The 24,133-nt window shown below is 46.5% G+C and overlaps 1 protein-coding gene across 1 annotated transcript; it reads right to left on the bottom strand.

Moving 5' to 3' along the window:
• Positions 1 to 1,881: 1,881 nt before the first annotated feature.
• slc35a2 (solute carrier family 35 member 2) lies at positions 1,882 to 23,666 on the bottom strand. Its single transcript, XM_088003365.1, has 6 exons — positions 22,984 to 23,666; positions 22,115 to 22,297; positions 21,907 to 22,058; positions 15,151 to 15,273; positions 6,974 to 7,560; positions 1,882 to 3,167 (listed from the first exon to the last, which is right to left on the bottom strand). The coding sequence occupies exons 1-6, from the start codon at positions 23,039 to 23,041 to the stop codon at positions 3,140 to 3,142; spliced, it is 1,131 nt and encodes a 376-aa protein (XP_087859491.1). The 5' UTR covers positions 23,042 to 23,666; the 3' UTR covers positions 1,882 to 3,139.
• Positions 23,667 to 24,133: the final 467 nt, after the last annotated feature.

Here is a 24,133-nt window from a genome sequence, read left to right as displayed (position 1 = left end):
ACCGGAGGCTCAGATCCGTCGCTCTGCTGCAGATCCAGCTGTGAATCTCTGGGGCAGCTTGGAGGAGACGCTTTACTGACACTCCGGATCACATTAAGGCCCGATGGATGAACATCCGCTGACCTGAAAGCAGGTTTTGTTCTTTGGTTTCAATGTAGAGTATTTATTTATGCTGTGTAATAACTGTAAAAAATAAAGGTAACTACTTCACGGATTTGGCCTATTTTCGGAACGCATCCCCTAAGAAAAACAAAAATTCGCTGTAAATGTAGTTTACTTCGTTTTTTTTCTACATCAGAAGTTTTGTCAAAAAAGCGTAACAGGCTAAATTTCAAAATGTTGTAAAAAAGTTTATATATATATATATATATATATATATATATATATATATATATATATATATATATATATATATATATATATATATATATATAAATCTGTGGGGGAAAAAACAGTCCACAAGCATCCTCATTCAAACACATTCACTTAAATTTTCACTTTATGGTTCATGTTCACATTTTTTATTGACTGTATATCAAATATATTTTAAATTTAACTGAAGATATGACATAATACAATATATAATATTCAATAAAATACAAAGACTTAAATCTTATTTTATAGACCAGTGTTTTTCAACCTCTGTGCCGCAGCACACTAGTACCGTGAGTGATCATCAGGTGTGCCGTGGAAATTATCCAATTTCACCTCCGGACTATAAGCCGCTACTTTTCTCCTACACTTTGAACATGCGGCTTTTCTGTGGATTTTTCTTCTACCACCAGGGGGCTCTTTAGCAGGAAGTGAATCATTGGAAGTCAAAATTGGAAATCAAAGGACGAGCTAATTTTCATTTAGAACAAGCACATGCTAGCAGCAGGCACGACGGAGAAATGTTTTCAAACTCATATGATGCAGCTTCTAAGTTGAGCAGTGTCGATCTGGCAGCACAGGAGGGAAATAAAGCCGCTGCACGTAAACTCGGCGTGAACAAAACCGGATTTGGAGACGGAGAACTTTGTCCTTAATATATCCAGCAGGTATTAGGACGCAGCCCTCTGCTGCCCTCTGCTGGTCCTTATGGGAAACCGAGAGCGGCAGAGATACCAGCGGCCTGTAGCCCGGTGCGGCTGATATATGCAAGTTTCCGGGGGATTCAAAAAATTTGAAGGTGCGGTTTATAGTATGGTTCGCTCATAGTCTGGAAAGTACGGTAATTGGTCTTAAAAGATTTTTTGAAAACGAATCAATTATCTGCAAATGATGCCATCTCTGAGCGTCTCTGCTGTAGTACTGACTAGCAGTGTAATCATGTCATTTTCTTACCACTAGATGGCAGCAGGTACAGAGCATTTTACATTAAAACAAGAGAATTAGTGAAGCTTGAATGTTACTACATTCATGCATCACACCACAGTGTTGTGGCTGTTCAGGTGTATTTCTGAAGTGGACATGTTAATTTGATTCCTATTCAAGACACTTTGATAAGAATGTATATACTATAGGTGGCTACAGAGTATCTGTCTACATTTTTGGTTGGTGGTGTGCCTCGGGATTTTTTCAATTAAAACAATGTACCTTGGCTGAAAAACACTGGTATAGACTACTAGGTCATCAAATCACTACGTTGCCTGTAGGAATTTTTAATGTCCAGCAGGTGTCAGTATTGAGTGACAGTATCAACACAGAATCGACACAGTTTTGCTTTGTGTCGAAACGATACATGACACCTCATCTACCCATCACTACTAACTGTGGCTCAATGGACCAGGCTAATACCTGGACCCTGGATCTAGGTAACTGCTGAACTTTGACCTCTTAGATTAGGGTCAACAACACCTGCAGCTGCTTCTGACAGAACAAGAAGGCTCCACCCCGCCCCCTGGTGGCAGCTTGACCAACTGCAGACATCAGTTTTATTATTGAACAGGAAAGTAAACCTGAACTTTAGTCATTTATCACAATAAAAATATATAGTAACATAAATGACTTCTCTTCTTCTGCACTTATTTCACATTGAAGTGAAATAAAATCAGAAAAGTCCTTGTTGACCCACAACAGGGGGCGCTGTAAACAGTTTAGTGCCACAGACCGAAAAGTTGCAGATTTCATTCCTTCACATTATAAACATTTTATTTTATTAGTGGAGTGTTTGTTTTTGGTTTAAATTCATGGGAAGATTTCAAAATACATGAGAAATAATAAAACAAACTTCAACAAGATAACATGGAGAACATTTCATTTAAAAATCAGTGACAGAAAGTGACAAATTAAACAGAAAACAAAAAAGCAAAACATAAAAATGTAGTTTTATTTTAAGGTAAAATGAGCTTAAAGGAAATTTATTCTGACATGAAAGGAAGTTCATAAAGATAAACTGACAGAAAAAAAAGATATTTGGAGTTTAATAAATAATACATTTTTAATTTATTTTCTTTTTTTCAATATTTTGAAAACTATAACTTTTATTATTACAACCCAAAAATAATAAAATATAACAATAAGAAGGTGATTTTATCAAATAAATAACTTTTTTTATTTTATTTTACTTTCTAAAATAAAAATGTGTAAATAAATCAAATTAAGTTATTAAACAAATGCATACATTTTAAAAATGTGTATATCTCTACCTGGAAAAAAAAAATCCAGCCTTTTATTTTGAAATGTTGAAAACCAGGAGACATTCTGAGATGGTTTCCTGATCCGGTTCAGAGAGACAGAACCACGTTGGTTCTCCATGTGAGAACGCTAACGAAATCGAATGAAACCGGAAACAGAACGAAACTGAACGATACGAACCCAAGAAGAAGCAAAGAAATGAAGGATCAGAAAGTTGATCTTTAGTTTCTGCTCTTATTGTGAAGGGCCACAAAAAGTCACTTCTCAAAGTTCTGCTGATTTTCTTCTTCAGATAAAACCCTGAATCCAGAACCATCAGCTTTTCATCACAATGAGATGATGAGACTTCATGTGTTTCACCTAAAAACAAACTGAAAGAACGGTTTACGGTGTGACTTCTATGGTGCTGGAGAGCAGAACTGAACCGTTTTCAAGTCCAGAAGATGTTGGAGTGATGCTGTCTGGCATCTTAATTTGAAAGGTCATGACCTCAGTAGACAGGAAGTGGTAGCTGTCCATTTCAGGATCCTTTCTCTTTTCCTGAACACCTGCAGGACGGATAGAGGAAGAGGAAGATTAAAAAAGAGATCAGGAGAAGAATAGCCAGAAGACGGTTCCTTCATGGCCTCATCCGAAGAGACGACCGACTTCTGGGACAGGAAGTTCTACAAACAGGAAGTCCTTTAAACAGGAAGTTCTCTCTGAGAAACTCTGAATTTCATGATCATCTCCAGGTGACTCCTTCTTATGGAGATGAAATAAATCTCCGTTATTCTGTCCGTGTCGACTGCGGTCCAGAACGTTCTGGTCCAAACCTGCCGCTTCCGGATCTTAGAACCCCTGAAACCTGCAGAGCACCAGGAACTTCCTGTGTTCGACCCTGGACCGCACCTCCAGAACCAGGCCAGAACTTTCAGGACCATTGATGAAAACTAATCAGATCTGATCAATCAGATCCACAAGCAGGTCAAAAACCAGTCCTCCCAGTAAGACCAGCACACTGACCTGGAGAGGTCGTGACCTGGGTTCGGATCCTGCCTGCTGCAGCAGAAATCCATTTTTGTCACAAACTGGAATATTTGAGGAATTTCTCAGGGAAGTTGAAAGAAATACAATAGAAATGTACTTTTTGTAATTTCGTGATAATAGTTGGAGTGAAACTGGAAAATCAAGTTTCACCTGAAGGGAACCAGGAAGTAAAAACTTTCTGATGGTTTTCCAGTCATGGATTCACAAGTAGCTTTTCTACATCCTTTTAATTAGATTTGGTGTATTTTTAAAATGATTAGAATATAAAAATATAGTGAAATATATTAATGTCGAAACATTAGTAAGAAATGTGTTAATTCTAAACAAGATGTTTATCTCTGGTGATTTATTGTAGCGTTAGTCTGATCCTGACCTTTTTTTTTTGGCTCTAGTGGCCTTTATTTGACAGGAAAGTGGGTAATGAGAGAAGGGGGAAGACATGCAGCAAAGGTCGCAAAGGCCAGGAATCGAACCTGCGACAGCTGGACTAAGGCCTCCTGACCTTTGACCTGGCTGGGAAGCAACAGGCTAAACGTTTCGCTCTGCTGAGGCTTAAACTGCCTCACCTGTAGTTCGTTAGCATTAGCTCTGCTAATGAGCTAACCCTTTAGCCAGGTATTCGCACCTGGCGGCGTTTCAGCTTTAGTTAGACATCGATGTTATTCAGGCTCATTTTTGTCCCGATTCCAAACTGAAGGGAAATTAAAAGACAAACTCCAGAGTTTAGTGTTTGATTTATAAAACTTTACCAAAACAAATATTTACAAACTCACAAGCTGTGATACAAACCAACAACCGAGTGCAACCGCACAAACTGTCCCAACAGTTTGAGAAAAACAGGAAGTGGACATGAAACCCGGAGCTGCAACTGTTTCCGGTTCGTCAACACAAGAAAATATCCAGCAGGGGGCGCTCCAGGCTGTCAGCTCAGATCAAATCTGATTCAGAAAATCTACAGATTTCCACCAAACACAGAAACTCTGCGTCATTCAGGTGAATTTATAATCTCATGGGATTTAATTTTTACACAGAAATAAAAACAACCCTGTAAACAACTCATACATCTCAGTTTCTTCAAATATAAAAACAAGAATGGTTCAGTTTTTTCCCCTTCAGATGCTCATGATTCCCCCCCCCCCACCTACCCCCAACAAAAAAAGCTTTCAGGAAAAAATATAAAATGTTTCACTTTCAGCACAGATAAAATAAAACGTATCAATATTCACCTACAATTTACATTTTTATATATTCTTCATTTATCTCTTGCATTTCTATTGCTCAGGAATAACATTTATTACATCAATTTGATAATAAATTATGATTGCAAAAACAAGACAAAAAGAAAATATATTTTAATTACATTTTTGGCTTTTCAGCATTTTTTATTTGTGGACAAAAAATATAAAAAGATTTAATGGAAAATGTTTCATTACTTTGAATGATGTGAGATATTAATGTTGAAAGGATTTAAACAAGGAGCCAAACTCTATCCGGGTATGATGAGGCTGCCCCCTGGTGGCCATGACCAGACACAGCGAGCAGAAATAAAGAAATAAAAGAAATTAAACTTTATCATTCATTTTGTTCTTCTTGGTCAAAACATATTTATAAATAATTTTTCTATTTCTTCAATCATGTTTGGAGAAAATTACTATTTTGACGATTGGTGATTTTTTTACTGAATGATCTTAAGATGAACGTTACGGAAAAAACTTGAGATTCATATGAATTAATTCTGTTTTCTTCTGTCACCATCATCATCGTCACCGTCAGACCTCTGGGTCTCAGAGAGAAAACTGGTTCTGAATCGTCCTGGAGGTCCAAATACTTTAACACCTGAAACGCCTAGAAAACATCTGCACAGCTGAAAAACTGAAGCTTCAGATTCAGGAAAAACCAAAAAAACGTAAGAATCCTCGTTATCCCAAGAGAATCCCAATCAATATCATCAACACGAGGAAGAGTCCGGACCGCTCCTCTTCCCCTCACCCACCCAAACAGAAAGAAAATCCAGCGAAATCTTTGCAGTTCTGCCGGGTTTTTGTCTCCAAATGGACCAGAGTGATCCGGGTGAGCCGAGGTCCGATTCCAACCAACCCGGAATACAGCGTTTAAATCCGACAAAAAGGTTTTAAAGGAATTTAACAAGAACCTTTCTGACTCAGGACCAAGTGAAACAAGACTTTTGAACCTTAAAGCTCAAACTGATTGGATGGAGACATTTTAGCTGGTCCAACCAGAAAGCAGCTGTTTCTAGATCCTGATGTGGAAATTAAAGAACCTTTAAATCGGATTTAATGAAACATTTTCTCTGTAGTTCTGTCTTATAAAACCTCTGACTTCTGGATTATTTTATGGTTTTGAAAACTAAATATCTGATTGATTTAGTCTCTGTAGGTTTTATTTCTGTTCTACTCAATTTCCTCTGATCTTAGTTTAATGGACCAGAGAAATCTGCTGTGAAATTTGAGGGTGTACTTTCTTTTTACTGAGACTGAACAATATTTCTGCTTTCTTTGTAAAAGGAAAACCCGGCGGTGACCAGTGGATGTGGGTGGGACTGAGATCAACTCCTGACTCCGCCCACATGAATTTGTGGAAATTTTGGTTTTCCACAAAATGATGAATATCCATCAGCAGAAACAATAGAACTCATTTTCAGACTTTTAGAGAGAATATTTCTCTGCATGTGCTGTTTGGACAGCGCCATCTTCTGGTGGTTTGGGTTATGACATGAAGGTTCTGGACCTGCTCAAGTTTTCAGGAACATATCAGGTCTTAATGGAGACAAAAATGAAACAATGACCCTTGACCCCGCCTACAGACAGGCCACGCCCCCTCCAACAACAAACATCACAGATTAGTTGAAGAATTAAAAAATGCTCCAATCAATGAGCACATTCCCAGCGAGCAGCCAGACCGGACCGGGCTACACCAGGCCGGGATCAGAACCGCCACCCTATGGCTTCAGACAGAGGGAAAGGCAACATACAGTCCACAGGTGGCCCCGCCTCCACGCAGACCAACCAATCAGCAACTACCAAGCAGGACCCAATCAGTGTAAGGCGCTTCTTTCAGATAGCAAAGAGTTTTAAGGCAGAGAGAACAGCAGGGGGCGCTCCAGCTCCTTCCTGCTCAGCTTCTAGGAATTAGTCTGTGCCGTGGCGGCTGGGGAAGGAGCTCTGAGGAAGAAAGGGGGAGCAGAGGTTAGGACAGGAAGAGGAGGAGACGCAGCAGGAGGAGCTCACTCATTGGTTAGTTGGAGCAGAGAGGAAAGGAGCACCAGGTGGCGCCAGAGACACAGAATCACTTCACCAGGACTGACTTTGGCAGAAACACCTCCATCTCGCCGCCTCTGCCCGCCCTCGGCGGCTCAATGGACGCAGAGGAAGAGGAGGGTTCGGGGCATGGGAGGCCGCCGGGCGCCTTGGGGAGGCTGTACATGTAGACGGCGCCGATGACAAGCCCCGCCCCCGCGGTGAACAGCAAGTCCACGTGGAAGCCAAACAGGTAGACGGACATCACCGTGGAAACGATGATGGAGAAGGAAGTGGCGAAGCCCTTCAGGATGTTGTCAGCGTACTTCACCACCACGGCCACCAGCAGCCCACCGAACGCCTGGTTGAAGATGACGCACCACACCATGCCGGTGTAGCCGAACAGGAAGCCGCGCTCGGCCACGGCGGCGCCGTCGTTCCACCACATTCCCAGCAGTCCGAGCGCCGTGCCGAAGATGCCCAGCTGCACGTTCCTCATCCACACCGACGCAGAGCTGCCCTTCAGGATCCGCTCAAAGTAAACGCCGGCGAAGCCAGACGACAGGCAGCTGATCACCACTGCAACCAGACCCACCATGTAGTTCTGGTTGGAGGCGTCAGCCACCGCTGCCTCCTTCTTTCCCTCCTGCTGCACCTGCAATCAGACCACAGGCAGAGTCATCAATACATCCATCAATGGACAGATATATTGATCTACTGATGGATCTATCGATAGATCCATCAGTAGATCCACTAATAGATCAAATCGGGGTACGGGGTTCCCCAGGGGTCAATGTTAATGCCCGTTCTTTTAGCCTTGTATCTGCTGCCTCTGTGTTGTATCTTTAAAAGCAGTCTCTCCTTCTATAAATCTGCCTGCAACTACAAATGACAGCCAGTCTGCTGTACAGATATTATAGGGTTGTCTGCAGGATGTACAGGCTTGACTAAGAGCAAACTTTCTGTACCTAATTAAGAAAAATACTGAGTTCTATTTCGCATAGGCTTTGCCCTTTAAGGCTACCGCTAGTGGGCTTATCCCTCATGCGCAGCACTGAAAAAAAAAGCGTAGTCCACGCCCATCCAGTAGGTGGGCCCCACCCTGGATAAATAACGGCTAGACCGGACAAATGGACCCCTTTTTTCTTCAGCGTAGCGATATCAAGACTGTCTAAGAGCAAAGATGTCGTCTAACGGTTCCACCCATTTGTGCCCGTCTTGTCAGACAGGGTACATCATGTCCTTCGATGGGCACCGGATCTGCGAGGGATGCCGGGGCCCCCAGCACGCGGGCCTCGCTCTAACGCCTCAGCCCTCTTGCTGCTCCTGTGCTCTCCTCCCACTGGAGGTGAGAAGGCAGAGGCAAGCTATTTTCAAGGCTGGTGCTAGGCGGAGCCCTGGGCCCACCGAGTCCAGTTGCTGTTCATGTGGTGCTTACACTGAACGGAAATCAAATGATTCTGCCAGCAGAGAGGAAGTTGGAGAGAGCAGCAGCGAAGTTGCCTTTCAGCTGGGAAGAACTGCGGTGGAATAGAGGCGGCTGAGCGGATGCTCAGTCAACCCCCGGGCTCCGTATGTCGGACTCAACCCCGCTCCCAGCAGTGGGCTCGCTCCTCCACAAGTTACCTAGCTTGATCAAGGAGGCGGCTAGCACTAAAGGGCTTTCTGTCCTCCAACCTCCCCTACCGTGTTCGAATGATGATCTGGCGGGACAGTCTGGCTCTGCCCAGAGTCGCCACCCGGACTCCATCTGGCCTCAGTTCCTAGTCATGATGACGAAATTAGCTGAGGCAGCGGCTGAAGCCACAAAGGTGAGGGCGCCTGTCTCCACCTATGCGCCCATCATCAGGGTGGAAGGATTCATTGCCGGACTGTTCCCTCTGTTCCAACTCTGGATCCGGGCCTCGCTGACGTGTTTGGGTCCAAGACGTCCAGATTATACCAGCAAAAGGATCGTGCCCCTTTCTAAGCACGATTAGTTGATTACCAGGTTCTCCGACCGGGCCTACCAGTGCGCCTATCAGACAACAAGCATGCCACGAATAATGCCACCTTGTTGTCATGCGGCATCTCTAAGAGGGTGGAGGAAGCTGCCTTGCTAGGGGAGCTTAAGAGCTCTCTCTGCAAAGCGGTTGACATCATACTCAACCTGTGCGCCACGTCAGCGATTTGTTCCTCATGAATCGCTTCCTGGCCCACTCTGATCCAGAGGACTGCCTGGCTCCGCCTGTCAGCGTCAATGTCCGAGAAGCTCCAGAAGGACCTGCTGGACGGCCCCATCACCTCTGAGTCTGTCTTCTGCCTGGTAGGGTCACAACCCGATACCTGCACCTCTGGCCACTGGAGGGACAGACGTGGCTACCGTCAACACCTGAGACACTCCACAGCTGCAGCAGCCTCTTCCTGCTCAGCTCTTCCGCCTCCTCCACCTCTTGGCAGTTTTTCTTGGTGCGACAGCCAGCAACCCAGCATCTTCCCAGCAGATGTCAGCCTGAGCCACCCTGGACTGGCCAGCCATGGAGCAGACAAGCTAGGAAATGACTATTAGTCCCTCAGAACATTATTCAGAGTGACGGCGCTGCATGTTCCCTGGACAGGTGGATGGATCAGCTAATCAGCAAGGGTTACATGATGCAGTTTGGCGGCAGGCCTTCACTGTTCAGGGGGATCGTAGAGACGCTTCTACCATCTCCGGTGAAGAACGCCGCTCTCATGTCAGAGCTGCAGGAACTTGTGGCGAAAGGTGTCATTTCCACGGTTCCCCAAGGAGAAGAAAATGTGGAGTTTTATTTCCGCTATTTTCTGGTCCCCAAAAACAGGAGGAGTGAGACTCTTTCTCGATCTGTTCCTGTTCAACAGCTTGATTGTGGAGAGGTCATTCCATATGCTGAGAATCAGACAGGTGCTGGAAACGTTCACCAGGACGACTGGTTCACCTCCATAGATTTAAAGGATGTATATTTCCACGTCTCCATCATCCTGAAACACTGGAAGTATCTGTGTTTCTCTTTCCAGGGGCCCAGTATCAGTACAAACGTCTGTCATTTGGTTATTCTCTCGCCCTGTGCACATTTTCCAAATGTGTGGAAACAGCGCTGCAGCCACTGCACATGGCAGGGATGAGAGTCCTCTTCTATCTGGACGACCTGCTTTTACTGGCTCGGTCCAAAGAGGAAGCTGCCATTCAGACCCAGAAGCAACTGAGATAAGAGTTCAGTTTTTCCATCTCAGATTATCATTTATCTAGGAGTGGAGTTGAACTCGGCTACGATGAGAGCCCGATTAGCACAACCGAGAGTCAATCCTCTGTCAGCACAGCTCCACCATGTCAGGCCTCGCAGCGTAGCGGCAGCTCTGTCAGTCACGCAGCTGCTGGGGATGACGTCAGGGGCTCACGTGTCTCCAGAGATGGTTCACTTGCCTATGCATAGATCCTCACCTGGACTGGAGTCTCCATCCCGAGCTAGTTGCTCAATCATGATCATGCGCCAGAAGAGGTGCATGATCTCTGTTCCTCCTTCAGTGGGAGCCAATCTCATTCACTGTGGAAGCCCCAGCATTCTGGCAGAGGGAGTTCCCCTCAGCAGACCCACGTCACACCTATTGGTGTTCACAGACGCATCCCAGGTGGGATGGGGAGGAACGTGTCTGTCTCAGGTGGGTGGAGCACAGTGGCCAGACAACATGACTCTTCATATAAACATGCTGGAGCTCCTCACGGTGCTGAAGGTGACTCAGCACTTTGCTCCTCTGCTGAAGGGTCAGCATATTATGATCCACATGGACAACAGAGTGGCAACAGCAGGCCCGGTGGCATTGGTGGGCATTTTCCATCCACACAGTCAGCCGAGCCTCCGCTGTTAAACTCGTCTGGAGCTGGGGCTGGTGTAACAGCCTACATAAATCCCCAGGGTGGCGTGCGTTCCACTCAGCTGTTAAACATCACCAGACAGCTGCTGTGCTTTTCAGGCATAAACCTGCTCTGGATCAGAGCGGTGTACATCCCCGGTGTCCTGAACAGAGGAGCGGACATCATGTCCAGGGGCGGTCCTCACCACAGGGACTGGAGTCTCCATCCCGAGCTGGCTGCTCAAATATGGAGCAGATTCGGCAGACCGGCAGTGGACCTGTTCACCATGTGGGAGAACGCGCAGTGCCAGCTGTGGTTCTCACCAAGTCCACGGGAGGACCCACCACTAGGAGTGGACGCCTTCGCTCACAGCCCATAGCCAAAAATGCTCCTTTATGCATTTCCCCCAGTTCCATTGATTTCACGGCTCCTGGACCGAGTTCAGGAGGAACAGCTGTCGGTAATCCTGGCACCCGAGTGCAAGAACGCGGCGTGGTTTCCCAGTCTGCAGCAGTTGGTGTCAGGTTGACCGTGGAAGCTGCCATGGAGAGAGGATGTGCTCCTCCAGGCTGGCGGAGAGATCAGGAGCCACCCGGAAATAGGCCAACATCTCTGGGTCTGGCGGCTGAACGGGAGCACCTAGAGAGGCTCGGTCTCCCTCAGGATGTGGTGCGCACCATTCAGTGCCCATGAGCTGCTTCTTCTACAGCTTCATATGCTTCGAAATGGTCAGCCTTTCAGCACTGGTGTGTGGGAGAGAGGGTGGAGCCCATTTCATGTCCTTTAGGCTGCGTGCTGTCATTTCTCCAGCAGCTGATGGACAGAAACTTAGCTTTCAGCACCATTAAAACATGCTGCAGCTTTTTCCTCCTGCCATGAGGGTTTTGGTGACAGAACAGTCTTCAACCACCCGCTGATGAAGCGGTTTCTGAGAGGTGTACGCAGAAACAGACAGGTGTCATGCCCACTTGTTCCTCTGTGGGATTTAACACTGGTCCTGCATGCTCTGGTTGAAGCTCCATTCAAGTCTTTAGATCAGGCTCCTCTTAAGTTCCTTGTCTTTTAAATCTGCTCTGTTGTTGGCCCTTACGCAAGAGAGTGAGCAATTTTTCCTCTCTCTCTGTTGCTCCTTCTTGTCTCAGAATACAATGATGTTGAGAATATGATGGTGTTGGATGTGCCCTACATTTTCACATACCTCGTTTTTATTTCCACTCCATTAATGTTTCAGCTTCAGGACTCCAACGATAGCTGAGTTTAGTTTTTGGTTCAAACTCGAGGCTGAGCAGTTGCATTATGATTTCTTAAGATTATATTTTGCTGCATCCCAACTAGGGCTGTTGTAAACGAATATTTTAGTAATCGAGTAATCTATCGATTATTCTTACGATTAATCGAGTAATCGGATAAAAAAAATTACAAAATGAAATATTGGTAAATCTGGCATAATACCGGTGTTACTATCAGATATCAGTATCAGTCCAATTTTTCATATTTGAGCATCCCTAACAGTTGCTTTTTTGTAGTTTAGAAAACTAACCTGTAACAATAATAGCTCACTTTCTAAGTTAACCAGAAGAAAAGTTATAGAAAAATCTGAAATTCTATTGAATTTAATAACAAAGAGGCAGGCTCACAAATATGCTTATAAAAATGTCTACAATCCAGCTTTTAGTTTATGTATTCATCTTCAGTGAGTTTAATAGATTAATTAAACTCACCTTGCCACCTAACCTGTCACGCTTTGGGTTTGAAAATACGGGAAATGCCGCCTGGAGTGGGAGGAGAGGGCGAATGAACGAACGTAAGATGGGGTGGAGGGGAGGAAATAGACCAGCGGACTGAGGAACCGTTAGACCGGGGGACGAACACGGGGGGAAGCAATACGGGATATTTACGACACCTTCACTGGTCACACTCAGAAACTCATCTACCAGCCATGTACGATGCGCTCCGCCACCCGTTTCTTCTGACCGGGATATGAAATTTATTGTGCGGTTCGTCGGTAAAGCTACATTTACACGGTAAGCATCAGCTACTCAGCCGCCCGCCCTGTTCAGGCTATCCGCTCACCTCAGCGCTCTTCCCGCCGTTCGCTTTCAACCAGCAGCCCCGGAGGAGAAATGCTGCCGTACTCCAGGCATTCCCCCAGTCATTTTAAGGATGCTTATTGGTTCCCCCAAAACGATAAAAAGTCGGGCATTATCATCAATCAATAAAATCCCCACGGGCCAATCTTGAAGACTGGACTTTATGCCGCTGAGACTTAGCTTTTGTCAACAACTCAGAGGCGGAAGTGAGAGCTCCGCGCAACGCAAATGAAGTCCCGGCCGGAACACGGTGCGCTAACTAATAAAACATAAATTAACGAAGCTTCGAGGCAGGTAAATTTTCCTCGAGGAATTTTAGTAATCGAGGTACTCGAATCATTCGAGGAATCGTTTCAGCCCTAATCCCAACCCTGCTTTACTCCTCAAAGCATCACAAGCTCGTTCAGATCAAGAACGATATCTTTGGAGGGTTCTTAGACCCCTCCTCATAACTCTGAGACAGAAGCTGCTTCTCATCTTCTCTGCCCCGTGCGCGCGCTTTCTTGTTATGTGGCGCTCACGTCTGCACTGCGTCGCTCTCCGAGTCTGTTCATGCATTACAGAGATAACTCAGTGGGATGTTCTCTGTCCACCCAGCATCTTTCTGTGTGAGGCCATCTCACAGGCTTACACTTCTTCTGGATTGGATCCTCCAGAGAATCGGAGAGTCACTCCACCAGAGGGATTTCATCCTCCACAGCTCTGCGTGAAGGAATGTCTGTGGAGGACATTTGACGGCAGTTTCCTGGTCATCTCTGTGCTCATCTATTTGGGTTTACCTGTGTGATGTTTCCACGTTCTCTATGACCCATTCTGTTCAGATTTCTGACAGAATAATTATTTTTGTTACGTTTACTCACAAAGCATTTGAGAACAACATGGTTGTCCAAAGTGTTGTATAATATAAGTTACCTGTTCTGTTCATCATTATACTGTCACAGTTCGTAACGTTCGTTGTTCCTGTTCACAGCAGCAGGTCTGTTTGTCTCAACCTTTCTGACCAGATGTTTTCTCCTCTCTGGTCTTCTGCTGTATGGGAGGCCGGGAGTGCGTAATTCCGCACTCTAGGCTGAGACTGTTTTTGTTATATGCGAGCAGATGCTTCATGGTGGTGGTCTGGATGGACCCAGTGAGGCATAGACTACATCCTGCTTCGCCTTTAGCACTAGCGATAGCCTTAAAGGGCGAAGTCTATGCGAAGTAGAACGTTGGTTACGTATTGTAACCCCAGATTCTATGAGTATATGTGCAGCCCTTTAAGCTGTGGGCTTCACTGGTTCCTGAATAGCTGAAGAAAAAGGCCGCTAGGGAGCCGTTTGTCCGGTCTGACCATTATTTATACAGACCAGGGTGGGCTATCGCTATCGACCTCAGGCTTCTGGGTGGCTGTAGGGCTGCTTTACCCTCTGTCCCAAAAGCCAGGTGGTAAAGAAGACAGAGCCTCTCTGTGGATCGTCTCCCTCTGGCTGCTAAACTCTCAGTCAGCTTAAAAATAAATAAATAAATAAATAAATAAATAAATAAATCCTTCAGCTGCAGCTGATCCAGAACGCTGCTGCTGGAGTTCTCACTAAAACCAGGGAGATAGAGACACCGCCCAGTTCTATATCACCCAGTTCTAACATTACATCACCCAGTTGTCCTACACTGGCTCAGTGTAGGACTGTAGCATTCAGCTTCTATGCGCCACATATCTGGAACAAACTCCCAGAAAACTGTAAAACAGCTGAAACCCTGAGCTCCTTTAAATGTAGACTAAAACTCAGCTGGATGGAGCAGATTTTGAAACAATCGTGAAACATTGATCAATAATCTGATGTGTGATGTTCTCATGTTTCTATGACTGTGTAGTTTTGTGTTTTTATGATGTAAAGCTCTTTGAAATGCCTTGTTGCTGAAAGGTGCTATACAAATAAAATTTGATTGAGTTTGATTTAAGTTGGGACTAAAACTCATCTGTTCTCTCTGGTCTTCAACACCAGTGGAAGGATGGAAGAAAATTGCTGCAGCTAAAAAATTAAGTATTGTTTGGTTTTATTCATATTATTAGCTTTTAGTATCTTTGCCAATTTTATTTTTTTGTCTTATTTTTTACTGAACTTTTATTTTTATTTTCTATTTTATCATTTATCTACCTGTGATATTTCCCGTGAAGCGCTTTGGTCAGCTTTGGAAATGTGCTATAGAAATAAACTTTGACTTGACTTGAGACGGACTGAACCAGAACAAGCCTGAAAGAAAACCTGCAGAAGACCAAAGAACCGGAACCGTTCTCCGGATCAGTGGAGCCAGAACCAGGACGTACCTGGACGATGGCGACGCCGGCGAACAGCAGCAGCAGGGAAACCCACTGGACTCTGGACAGAGACTTCCTGAGCATCAAGACGCTGAAGAGCGCCGTGGTGAGGATCTTCAGCTGGTAGGTCACCTGGAGGGGGAGGAGCCTGTTATGACCAGGTAAGACCTTTAAAATATCTGTGGCAGACCTTCCTGAAAACTCCAACCTGAAGGTTCAACAAGATCTTTGAAGAAAACTATTTGTAGAAACATATTAAAATGTACTAAAAGAAAAAAAAACATTCATGTGGACGAGACTGACAGGAAGGAAGACGGTGAGACATGGAAGATTCCTCCTGATTGGGAAAATCTAATTCCAGACTTCCTGAGTATAAAGTTACCCTAAAAAGAACTGTTGTCAAGTTTATTCAGATTCAGATTTAAACTACTGGTGTTCCAGCTGCTATGAATCAAAGGCAGCTCTGAGCAAAGAGGTTTATAGGAATGGTGTTCCAATCGATTGGCCACCGATCACTATTGGCCGATTTCCGTGAAAAAGCAGGTGATCAGTGTTCATCGATCACCTGCAGCTGATGCTAGGCAGCAGTGACCTCTGCTTTCCTTCACACCGCAAACGGCCGCAGTAAATCCTGCCATGTGGAACCTCTGCAGCGTCTGAGAGAACGATGGGAAGTTTGAGATGGAAAAATGCCTCAGGGTGAAGAAAGCATCAAAATCAAATTTAATGTGATATGTAAATTATGAGTTGCAGAACGGTGAACTGGTGTCTACATTACTGCTTTGTCAGGACTTCCTGTCTTCACTCGTCAACAAATTCAAGGACCAAAGGGTAAAAAAACATTAGAAACTTTCTGTTCCCAACATCAGAGGGGCCGAAGGTTCTGCTAGCCGTCAGACGCCACCTGCAGAACCAGAACCAGGACCAGAGGACTAAAGTCTCAGATCAGAGAAACTCATCCACCCGGTTCTACATTCCTTCACTGAGACTTTAATCTGCTGCTAGTTTATAAATCACTGGACGGATCGAAGATTCTGGTTCTGATGCAGAGCAGAACCAGAACCAAACATGGACAGCCAGTATTCAGCTTCTATGCTCCACAGATCTGGAACAAACTTTCATCCATCTTCTTCCTTTTATCCAGGGTTGGGTTGCGGGGTTAGCAGCTTCAGAAGGGAGGCCCAGACTTCCCTCTCACAGCCACTTCTTCCAGCTCCTCCAGGGGAATCCCAAAGCGTTCCCAGGCCAGCCGAGAGACAGTCCGGGGCCCCGGGGCCTCCTCCTGGTGGGACCTGAACTCCTCACCAGGGAGGCGTCCAGGAGGCATTCTGACCAGATGCCAGAGCCTCAACTGGCTCCTCTTGACATGGAGGAGCAGCGGCTCTACTCTGAGTCCCTCCCGGATGACCGAGCTTCTCACCCTATCTCTAAGGAAGAGCCCAGACACCCTGCGGAGGAAACCCATTTCTTGTATCCGGGACCCCGTTCTTTCGGTCATGACTCAAAGCTCATGACCATAGATGAGGGTGGGAACGTAGATCGACCGGTAAATCGAGAACTTCGCTTTTTGACTCAGCTCTCCCTTCACCATGACAGACCGATACAGCGCCCGCTTCATGGCAGACTCTGCACCAATCTCCATGGCCTCTCCAAACTCCTCCCATGCCTGAGTTTTTGCCTCAGCGACCACCCGAGCCGCATGCCACTTCACCTGCCGGTACCCATCAGCTGCTTCTGGAGTCCCACAGGCCAAAAAGGCCTGATAGGACTCCTTCTTCAGCTTGACAGCATCCCTCACCAAAGGTGTCCACCAACGGTTTCGAGGGTTGCCGCCTCGACAGACACTGACAACCTTCCGGCCACAGCCCAGATAAGCAGCCTCAACAATGGAGGCCCCTGGGGTGGATGAGATCCGCTCGGAGTTCCTTAAGGCTGTGGATGTTGTAGGGTTGTGTTGGCTCACACGACTCTGCAATATCGCAGGGACATCGGGGGCAGTTCCCCTGGATTGGCAGACTGGGGTGGTGGTCCCCCTGTTTAAAAAGGGGGACCGGAGGGTGTGCTCCAATTACAGGGGGGTCACACTCTTAAGCCTCCCTGGTAAGGTCTAATTCAGGGGACCCAGAGGCGCAAAAAGTGGGTATACAGCGTATGCAACGCATAGGGGTGCAGCACCAGAGGGGGCGCCAAAACCCCGTCTGGAGGGGGCGACGCGACGATTATGTTTTCCCATACACTTCAGTGCACCTCACGCTCCTTCACCTCTCGCACATAACGAGGTAAATGTAGTGAGTTTTACACTTCACGTAGCGTCGCCTCGGGGGGGGGGGGGTTTGAGCGTCGGTCCTTCACCCTGAAGTTCCTTCCCTCGGGAGTGGTGGGGGGGGGTGCCGATTTATGTTTTCGCATTCACCTGAATAATGTGCAGTTGCGCCACTGAGGGGACCTAAAGAGGAGGGTCCGTTGGATAGTCAAACCTCGGATTCAGGAAGAGCAGTGTGGTTCTGGTCGTGGAACACTGGACCAGCTCTACACCTTCAGCATGGGAGTTCGCCCAACCGGTCTACATGTGTTTTGTGGACTTGGAGAAGGCGCTCGACCGTGTCCCTAGGGGGGCCTTGTGGGGGGTTCTCCGGTAGTATGGGGTACCGGGCCCTTTGATTCAGGCTGTCAGGTCCCTGTATGAACAGTGTCCGAGTCTGGTCCGCATTGCCGGCAGTAAGTCGGGCTCGTTTCCGGTGAGAGTTGGACTCCACCAGGGCTGCCCTTTGTCACCGATTCTGTTCATTACTTTCATGGACAGAATTTCTAGGCGCAGCCGAGGTGTTCACAGCCGAGTGTGAAGCGGCCCGGATGAGGCTCAGTGCCTCCAAATCTGAGGCCATGGTCTTAAGCAGGAAAAGGGTAGAGTGCCTTCTCCGGGTCAGGGAGGGTGTCATGCTCCAAGTGGAGGAGTTTAAGTATCTGGTAGAGATGTGCCGATCAGGTTTTTTCCTCCCGATACCGATACCAATCACCCATGAGGGCCGATACACCGATACCGATCACCAATACCGATCACATAATTATTATTATTTTTTAATCATAAGCACTACCGGTTACATTATGTGGAAAAAGGAACCATGAATTCACCTTAATTTAGACAAAAACTTGTTTTTAATAACTTTTTCCAAGAAAAAACTGAACAGGCATTGTGCAAATTGTACTGCTATTGATAAAACTACCTTTAACAGACTGAAAACATATGAAGGCTCTGAAGAGGCTAAATAATGCAAAGAGCCAAAATAAAACCTCTCAACATTGCCAAAAAATTCAAGTATAAAACTTAACATTCAAAGGCAAAAACAGGATCCATTACAATAAACAATCCAGAGTTACTGAATGAAAACTTCCTGTTAGCATGGCGGCTAGCTGGTTACTGCTAGCTCTGATTGGCTGATTCTGGCTGAGCGGAGTAATTATGCAGAACAGGGAGGAGATCGATTATTTTCTCAGAGATCATCTGTCTCATGTTTTAATACTATGTAAAATGTATTTTTAGGTTAAGATGCTGCAGCTTTAAGCAGGTTCGGTGTGAGAGTCACCACCAGGTGGAGCAGAAGCGAAGCTCCGTCTGTCAGATATTACTACCTGTAGCGTAGCAGCGGTTCAACAGGAGAGCAGAACCAGCGTCTGACATCGCAGCTCGAAGACTTAAATAATTTTCCAGGTTATTTGTTTAGCTTTCTGACCGTCATGCTAATCCGGTGAGTGTTTGTAGCTGTGCGCTGCTTTACCTGCTGTCTGATCCTCCGTATGTCTTTTTTACTGCAGTGAGCCTCGATGTAGCCAAACTCCGTCAGGTATCTCAATGTTTTTATGTCGTATTAGCTTCGTTGTGTTGATGCATTTTGACGTGCTTCAATTTTCTGCCGCAACACGCAGCAAACTTCCCCATTCACTCAGTGGTTATAGTTCCACATCGCTTAGGATTTGTTGCTGCGTTTGCGCAGAGTGAAGGAAAGAGGAGACCAGCTGCACAGGCAGGTTGGGAAATGAGATCTTGGTGATCGGCAACAAGAGCCAATGATCGCCGATCACCGATCATGCACTTTTTCACGAAAATTGGCCCGATTATGATCGGTGACCGATTGATCGGCACACCTCTAGTATCTGGGGATCTTGTTCACGAATGAGGGAAGAGGGGAGTGGGAGATCAACAGGTGGATTGGGGCAGCGTCTGCCGTGAAGCGGGCGCTGTACCGGTCCGTTGTGGAAGAGCTGAACCAAAAGCGAAGCTCTCGATTTACCGGTCGATCTACGTTCCCACCCTCATCTATGGTCATGAGCTTTGAGTCATGACCGAAAGAACGAGATCACGGATACAAGTGGCTGAAATGGGTTTCCTCTGCAGGCTGGCTGGGCTCTCCCTTAGAGAGAGAAGCTCGGTCATCCAGGAGGGACTCAGAGTAGAGCCGCTGTTCCTCCATGTCAAGAGGAGCCAGTTGAGGCTCTGGTGTCTGGTCAGGATGCCTCCTGGACGCCTCCCTGGTGAGGAGTTCAGGTCCCACTGGGAGGAGGGGCAGACCCAGGACACGCAGGAGGGACTGCAGGTCCTTCTCAAAAAATGAGCATACTGTGATAAAGTTCATTATTTTCCATAATGTAATGATAAAAATTAAACTGTCATATATTTTAGATTCATTGCACACCAACTGAAATATTTCAGGTCTTTTATTGTTTTAATACTGATAATTTTGGCATCCAGCTCATGAAAACTCAAAATTCCTGTCTCAAAAAAATAGCATATTTCATCCGACCAATAAAAGAAAAGTGTTTTAATACCATAAAAGTTAACCTTCAAATAATTATGTTCAGTTATGCACTCAATACTTGGTCAGGAATCCTTTTGCAGCCTTCAATGCGGCGTGGAGGCAATCAGCCTGTGGCTCTGCTGAGGTGTTATGGAGGCCCAGGATGCTCCGATAGCGGCTTTAAGCTCATCCAGAGTTTTGGGTCTTGCGTCTCTCAACTCTCTCTTCACAATATCCCACAGATTCTCTATGGGGTTCAGGTCAGGAGAGTAGGCAGGCCAACAGTAACACCATGGTCAGTAATACCAGTGGTTTTGGCCCTGTGAGCAGGTGATGCTGAAAAATGAAATCATCTCCATAAAGCTTTTCAGCAGATGGAAGCATGAAGTGCTCCAACATCTCCTGATAGCTGCTGCATTGATCCTGCCCTTGATAAAACACTTTTTCCTTCCCACTGAGGAGCCTTGATACTCTGGGAACAGCCTATTGGTTCAGAAATGTCTTTCTGTTTCTCACCCTCTTGCTTGAGGATGTCAGTGATGGCCTTCTGGACAGCAGTCAGGTCAGCAGTCTGACCCATGACTGCGGTTTTGAGTAACGAACCAGGCTGGGAGTTTTTAAAAGCCTCAGGAATCTTTTGCAGGTGTTTAGAGTTACTTTGTTGATCCAGATGATTATTTTTATTGCTCGTTCAGAGAACCTTTTCATAATATGAATTTTTTTCTAATTTTTTGATATAGGAATTTTGGGTTTTCATGAGTTGTTTGCCAAAATCATCAGTATTAAAACAATAAAAGACCTGAAATATTTAAGCTGGAAGAAGTGGCTGGGGAGAGGGAAGTCTGGGCCTCCCTTCTGAAGCTGCTGCCCCTGTGATCCGACCCCGGATAAGCAGCAGAAAATGGATGGATGGATGGATGGACAATGGAGGCATGGAACATGGTCCATTCAGACTCAATGTCCCCCATCTCCCCCGGAACGTGTTCGAAGTTCTGCCGGAAATGGGAGTTAAGGCTCCGTCTCACAGGGGACTCCGCCAGACGTTCCCAGCAGACCCTCACTACATGTTTGGACCTGTCAGGTCTGACCGGCTTCCCCCCCCCACCACCAGAGCCAACTCACCACCAGGTAGTGGTCAGTGGACAGCTCCGCACCTCTCTTCTGTCCAAGACATATGGCTCCAGATCCGATGATATGATGACAAAGTCGATCATCAAACTGTGACCTCGGGTGTCCTGGTGCCAAGTGCACATATGGACACCCTAATGCCTGGACATGGTGTTCATTATGGACAATCCGTGACCAGCACAGAAGTCCAACAACAGAACACCACTCAGGTTCAGATTGGCGGGGCCGTTCCTCCCAACCACGCCCCTCCAGGTCTCACTGTCATTGCCTACATGAGCGTTGAAGTCCCCCAGCAGAACAAAGGAGTCCCCAGGAGGGGCACTCACCAGTACCCCCTCTAAGTACTCCAAGAAGGGTGGGTAATCTGAACTGCTGTTTGGCCCGTAAGCACAAACAACAGTCAGAACCCGTCCCCCACCTGTAGGCGGAGGGAGACTACCCTCTCGCTCACCGGGGTAAACCCCAACGTACAGGCGCCAAGATGGGGGGATGGAACAAACTTCTAGAAAACTGAAAAACAGCCGAAACCCTGAGCTCCTTTAAACCCAGACTGAAAGCAGCTGGTTGGAGCCGATCTGATCAATAACTGGAACATTGATCAATGATCTGATGATTATTGATAATATTGACAAAAACACTTGATCAAATGTAACATCTGTTTCTGCTGGCGACTGTGCGACGATTTTATGATGAAAAACAGTTTAACTGTCTTGTTTCTGAAATGTGCTACAGATAATATGACTGACCGACCCATCGACCCACCCAGGAGGCCCCACTGAGCAGACATCAACTGGACCTGTCTGTGTGACCAGGTGCTGACGCAGATCAGGGTTCTGGTTCTGACCTGGAAGGTGGCGGCCGGCAGGTTGGAGATGGCGACGTACTGCAGATTGTTCTGCAGCGTGTAGATGAGCGACGGCACGGCGAGCTTCAGCGTGTCCTGGTACTGCAGGACGACAGAGTCCAGCAGGAACCACAGCGTCTCCTTCAGGGCGCCTGCAGAGATGCAGCGTCACACACAGTGGCTACTAGCCCCGCCCACCACTACTTACATCTCTTCTGCAGCAGAACGATGAGCAGGCACGTCGCCACCTTTAGGACCTCCGCCATAACGACGGCTGATGTGGTGAAGAAGCGGTCGCCCGGCAACGTGCGGACGTAGCGGATGCTGAGGATGAGCGAGGCATTCTGGACCACCAGGACAGCCAGGCTGATGTACTTCAACTTTCTGTTGGCTGCAGGGAAGAGACGGACACAAAGAGGAGCTTTCATCCTTCCACTCAACTCTCAGAACCAGAACTCTGATCCTGGTTCTGGTCGACCCACTACTTTCATCTGCTTTATTATCTGGACTCGACCAGCTACTACTGCCTCTTCCTCATCATGCTGATCTGCAGCCACCTGCAGAGCAACAGAGCCACCCCACCCCCTCCAGACACACCTGAGTCAGAGCTCCACGTCACCAAAACTGCTGATTCCACCTTAAGCTCCACATGTTTAAGGTGGAATGGGTCATCAGCATTTAAGGTGGAATAGGCCTACCAGGCCTCCATAGAACCTGTCAAAACCCTCTCCTGCAGTTCTGGACCAGGTAGAATAAGAATCCAGTACAAATCAAACAGAAGTGATTATCCATAATGAATCAATTTTTTCTGCAGCACTCCATGTTTAATTTTTTAGATTTAACCATAGAAACTATTTTCTTCAATAAACACTAGAATATTTAGCTGTACGGTTTGTATTAATTAGTCGGCATAGCAACTGATTATTCGGCTCGGTTTAAACCAGTAAACTACTTTATTAAGTCGGTCCAAACTGGTTAGTTTAGCTGCAGGTAGCTGATTCTTGCTACTAGACAAACCAGTTTAACCACTGGGAATATTTCGAAATCATCCAGTTTTTAATCCGGATTATTGTTTACCTTCACTCTGACTCCGGGTCGGAACCTCCCCGGCCTTACTGCTGCTGCCACCCGACATGCTGCGCTCTCTCCCTCGTCGGGACCGAACTCTCACCCGCTGCCTGCACAGCTAACTCCGCTAGCCTCCCGGCTAGGCTCCGCTGTCGGTTGCGGACCAGTCGGCGCTCCGAGTCTCCGGCTGGTTCTGGTTCTGGAAGCGGGAGGCAGAGGCGGGCGAGTCGGCTCGAAATGACCGGAGCTGAGGAGCGGGACCGCAGAGGACTAACAGACGGAGTATGGGGGAGCATCAGGCGGAGAACCAGGGCTGCGTGGAGGAGCTGATCTGTCCCGGAAGTCACTCGGACTACAGCTGCGGAGAGTAGACTGAGTGACAGGATGTTTCACTCTGTAGGAGGCGGAGAAAGAAAGAAAGAAAGACAGACAGACAGACAGACAGACAGACAGAAACAACAAGAAACCAACAAAACAAAGAAAGAAAAAAGAAACAACGAAAGTCCATGATTCTGAATCTATATCTTATTAATTACTATTCAATTAAATTCGCCAATTTACAAGCGTTGTCTCAAGACACTTTGCAAAAAGAAAAAAATGATTTCAATTCGCTCAGAAATTTCCTAATTGGTCCTAGTTATCAAACAGTTAATTATTCAGAGCAGCTTAGGAAATTCTAAGGAAACCCATCGAAAGATTGAGTCATTGAATGCAGCATCACTCCTCCTGACCAGCAGGGGGCGAAAGTGGAGAGGAAAAACTCCTCCTTAATAATAAGAAACCTCCAGCAGAACCAGTACCAGAACCAGGACCAGAACCAGAACCAGGATCAGTACTAGGACCAGAACCAGAACCAGGACCAGGACCAGGACAAGGACCCAGATCAGTACCAGCGGCCATCTGTCACGACAGACTGGAGGTTAGAACGAGAGGGTTATTTTTCTGCCATAATTCCAGACCACACAGTTTCAATCAGTTTCAGTCTGAAAGCAGGACTTCATGTCTTTCTTCTCAAAACTTGTAATGCTTGTACTCAAAACTTCTCTTTGAGTCAGGCCTGAGTCTGGTCAGGACCAGGCCTGACCAGACTCAGGCCTGGTCCAGCGTTCAGCGCCCTGCGCCTCCGGGAAGCATGGGCTCAGTCAAAGTCCCATCAGGG

The sequence above is a fragment of the Poecilia mexicana genome, unplaced genomic scaffold (assembly GCF_051168715.1).
Source record: "Poecilia mexicana isolate PSO_F unplaced genomic scaffold, ASM5116871v1 scaffold_23, whole genome shotgun sequence".
NCBI lineage: Eukaryota > Metazoa > Chordata > Actinopteri > Cyprinodontiformes > Poeciliidae > Poecilia > Poecilia mexicana.
The sequence above is the reverse complement of the archived record's forward strand: the minus strand, read 5'-3'. Positions and strand labels throughout refer to the sequence as shown.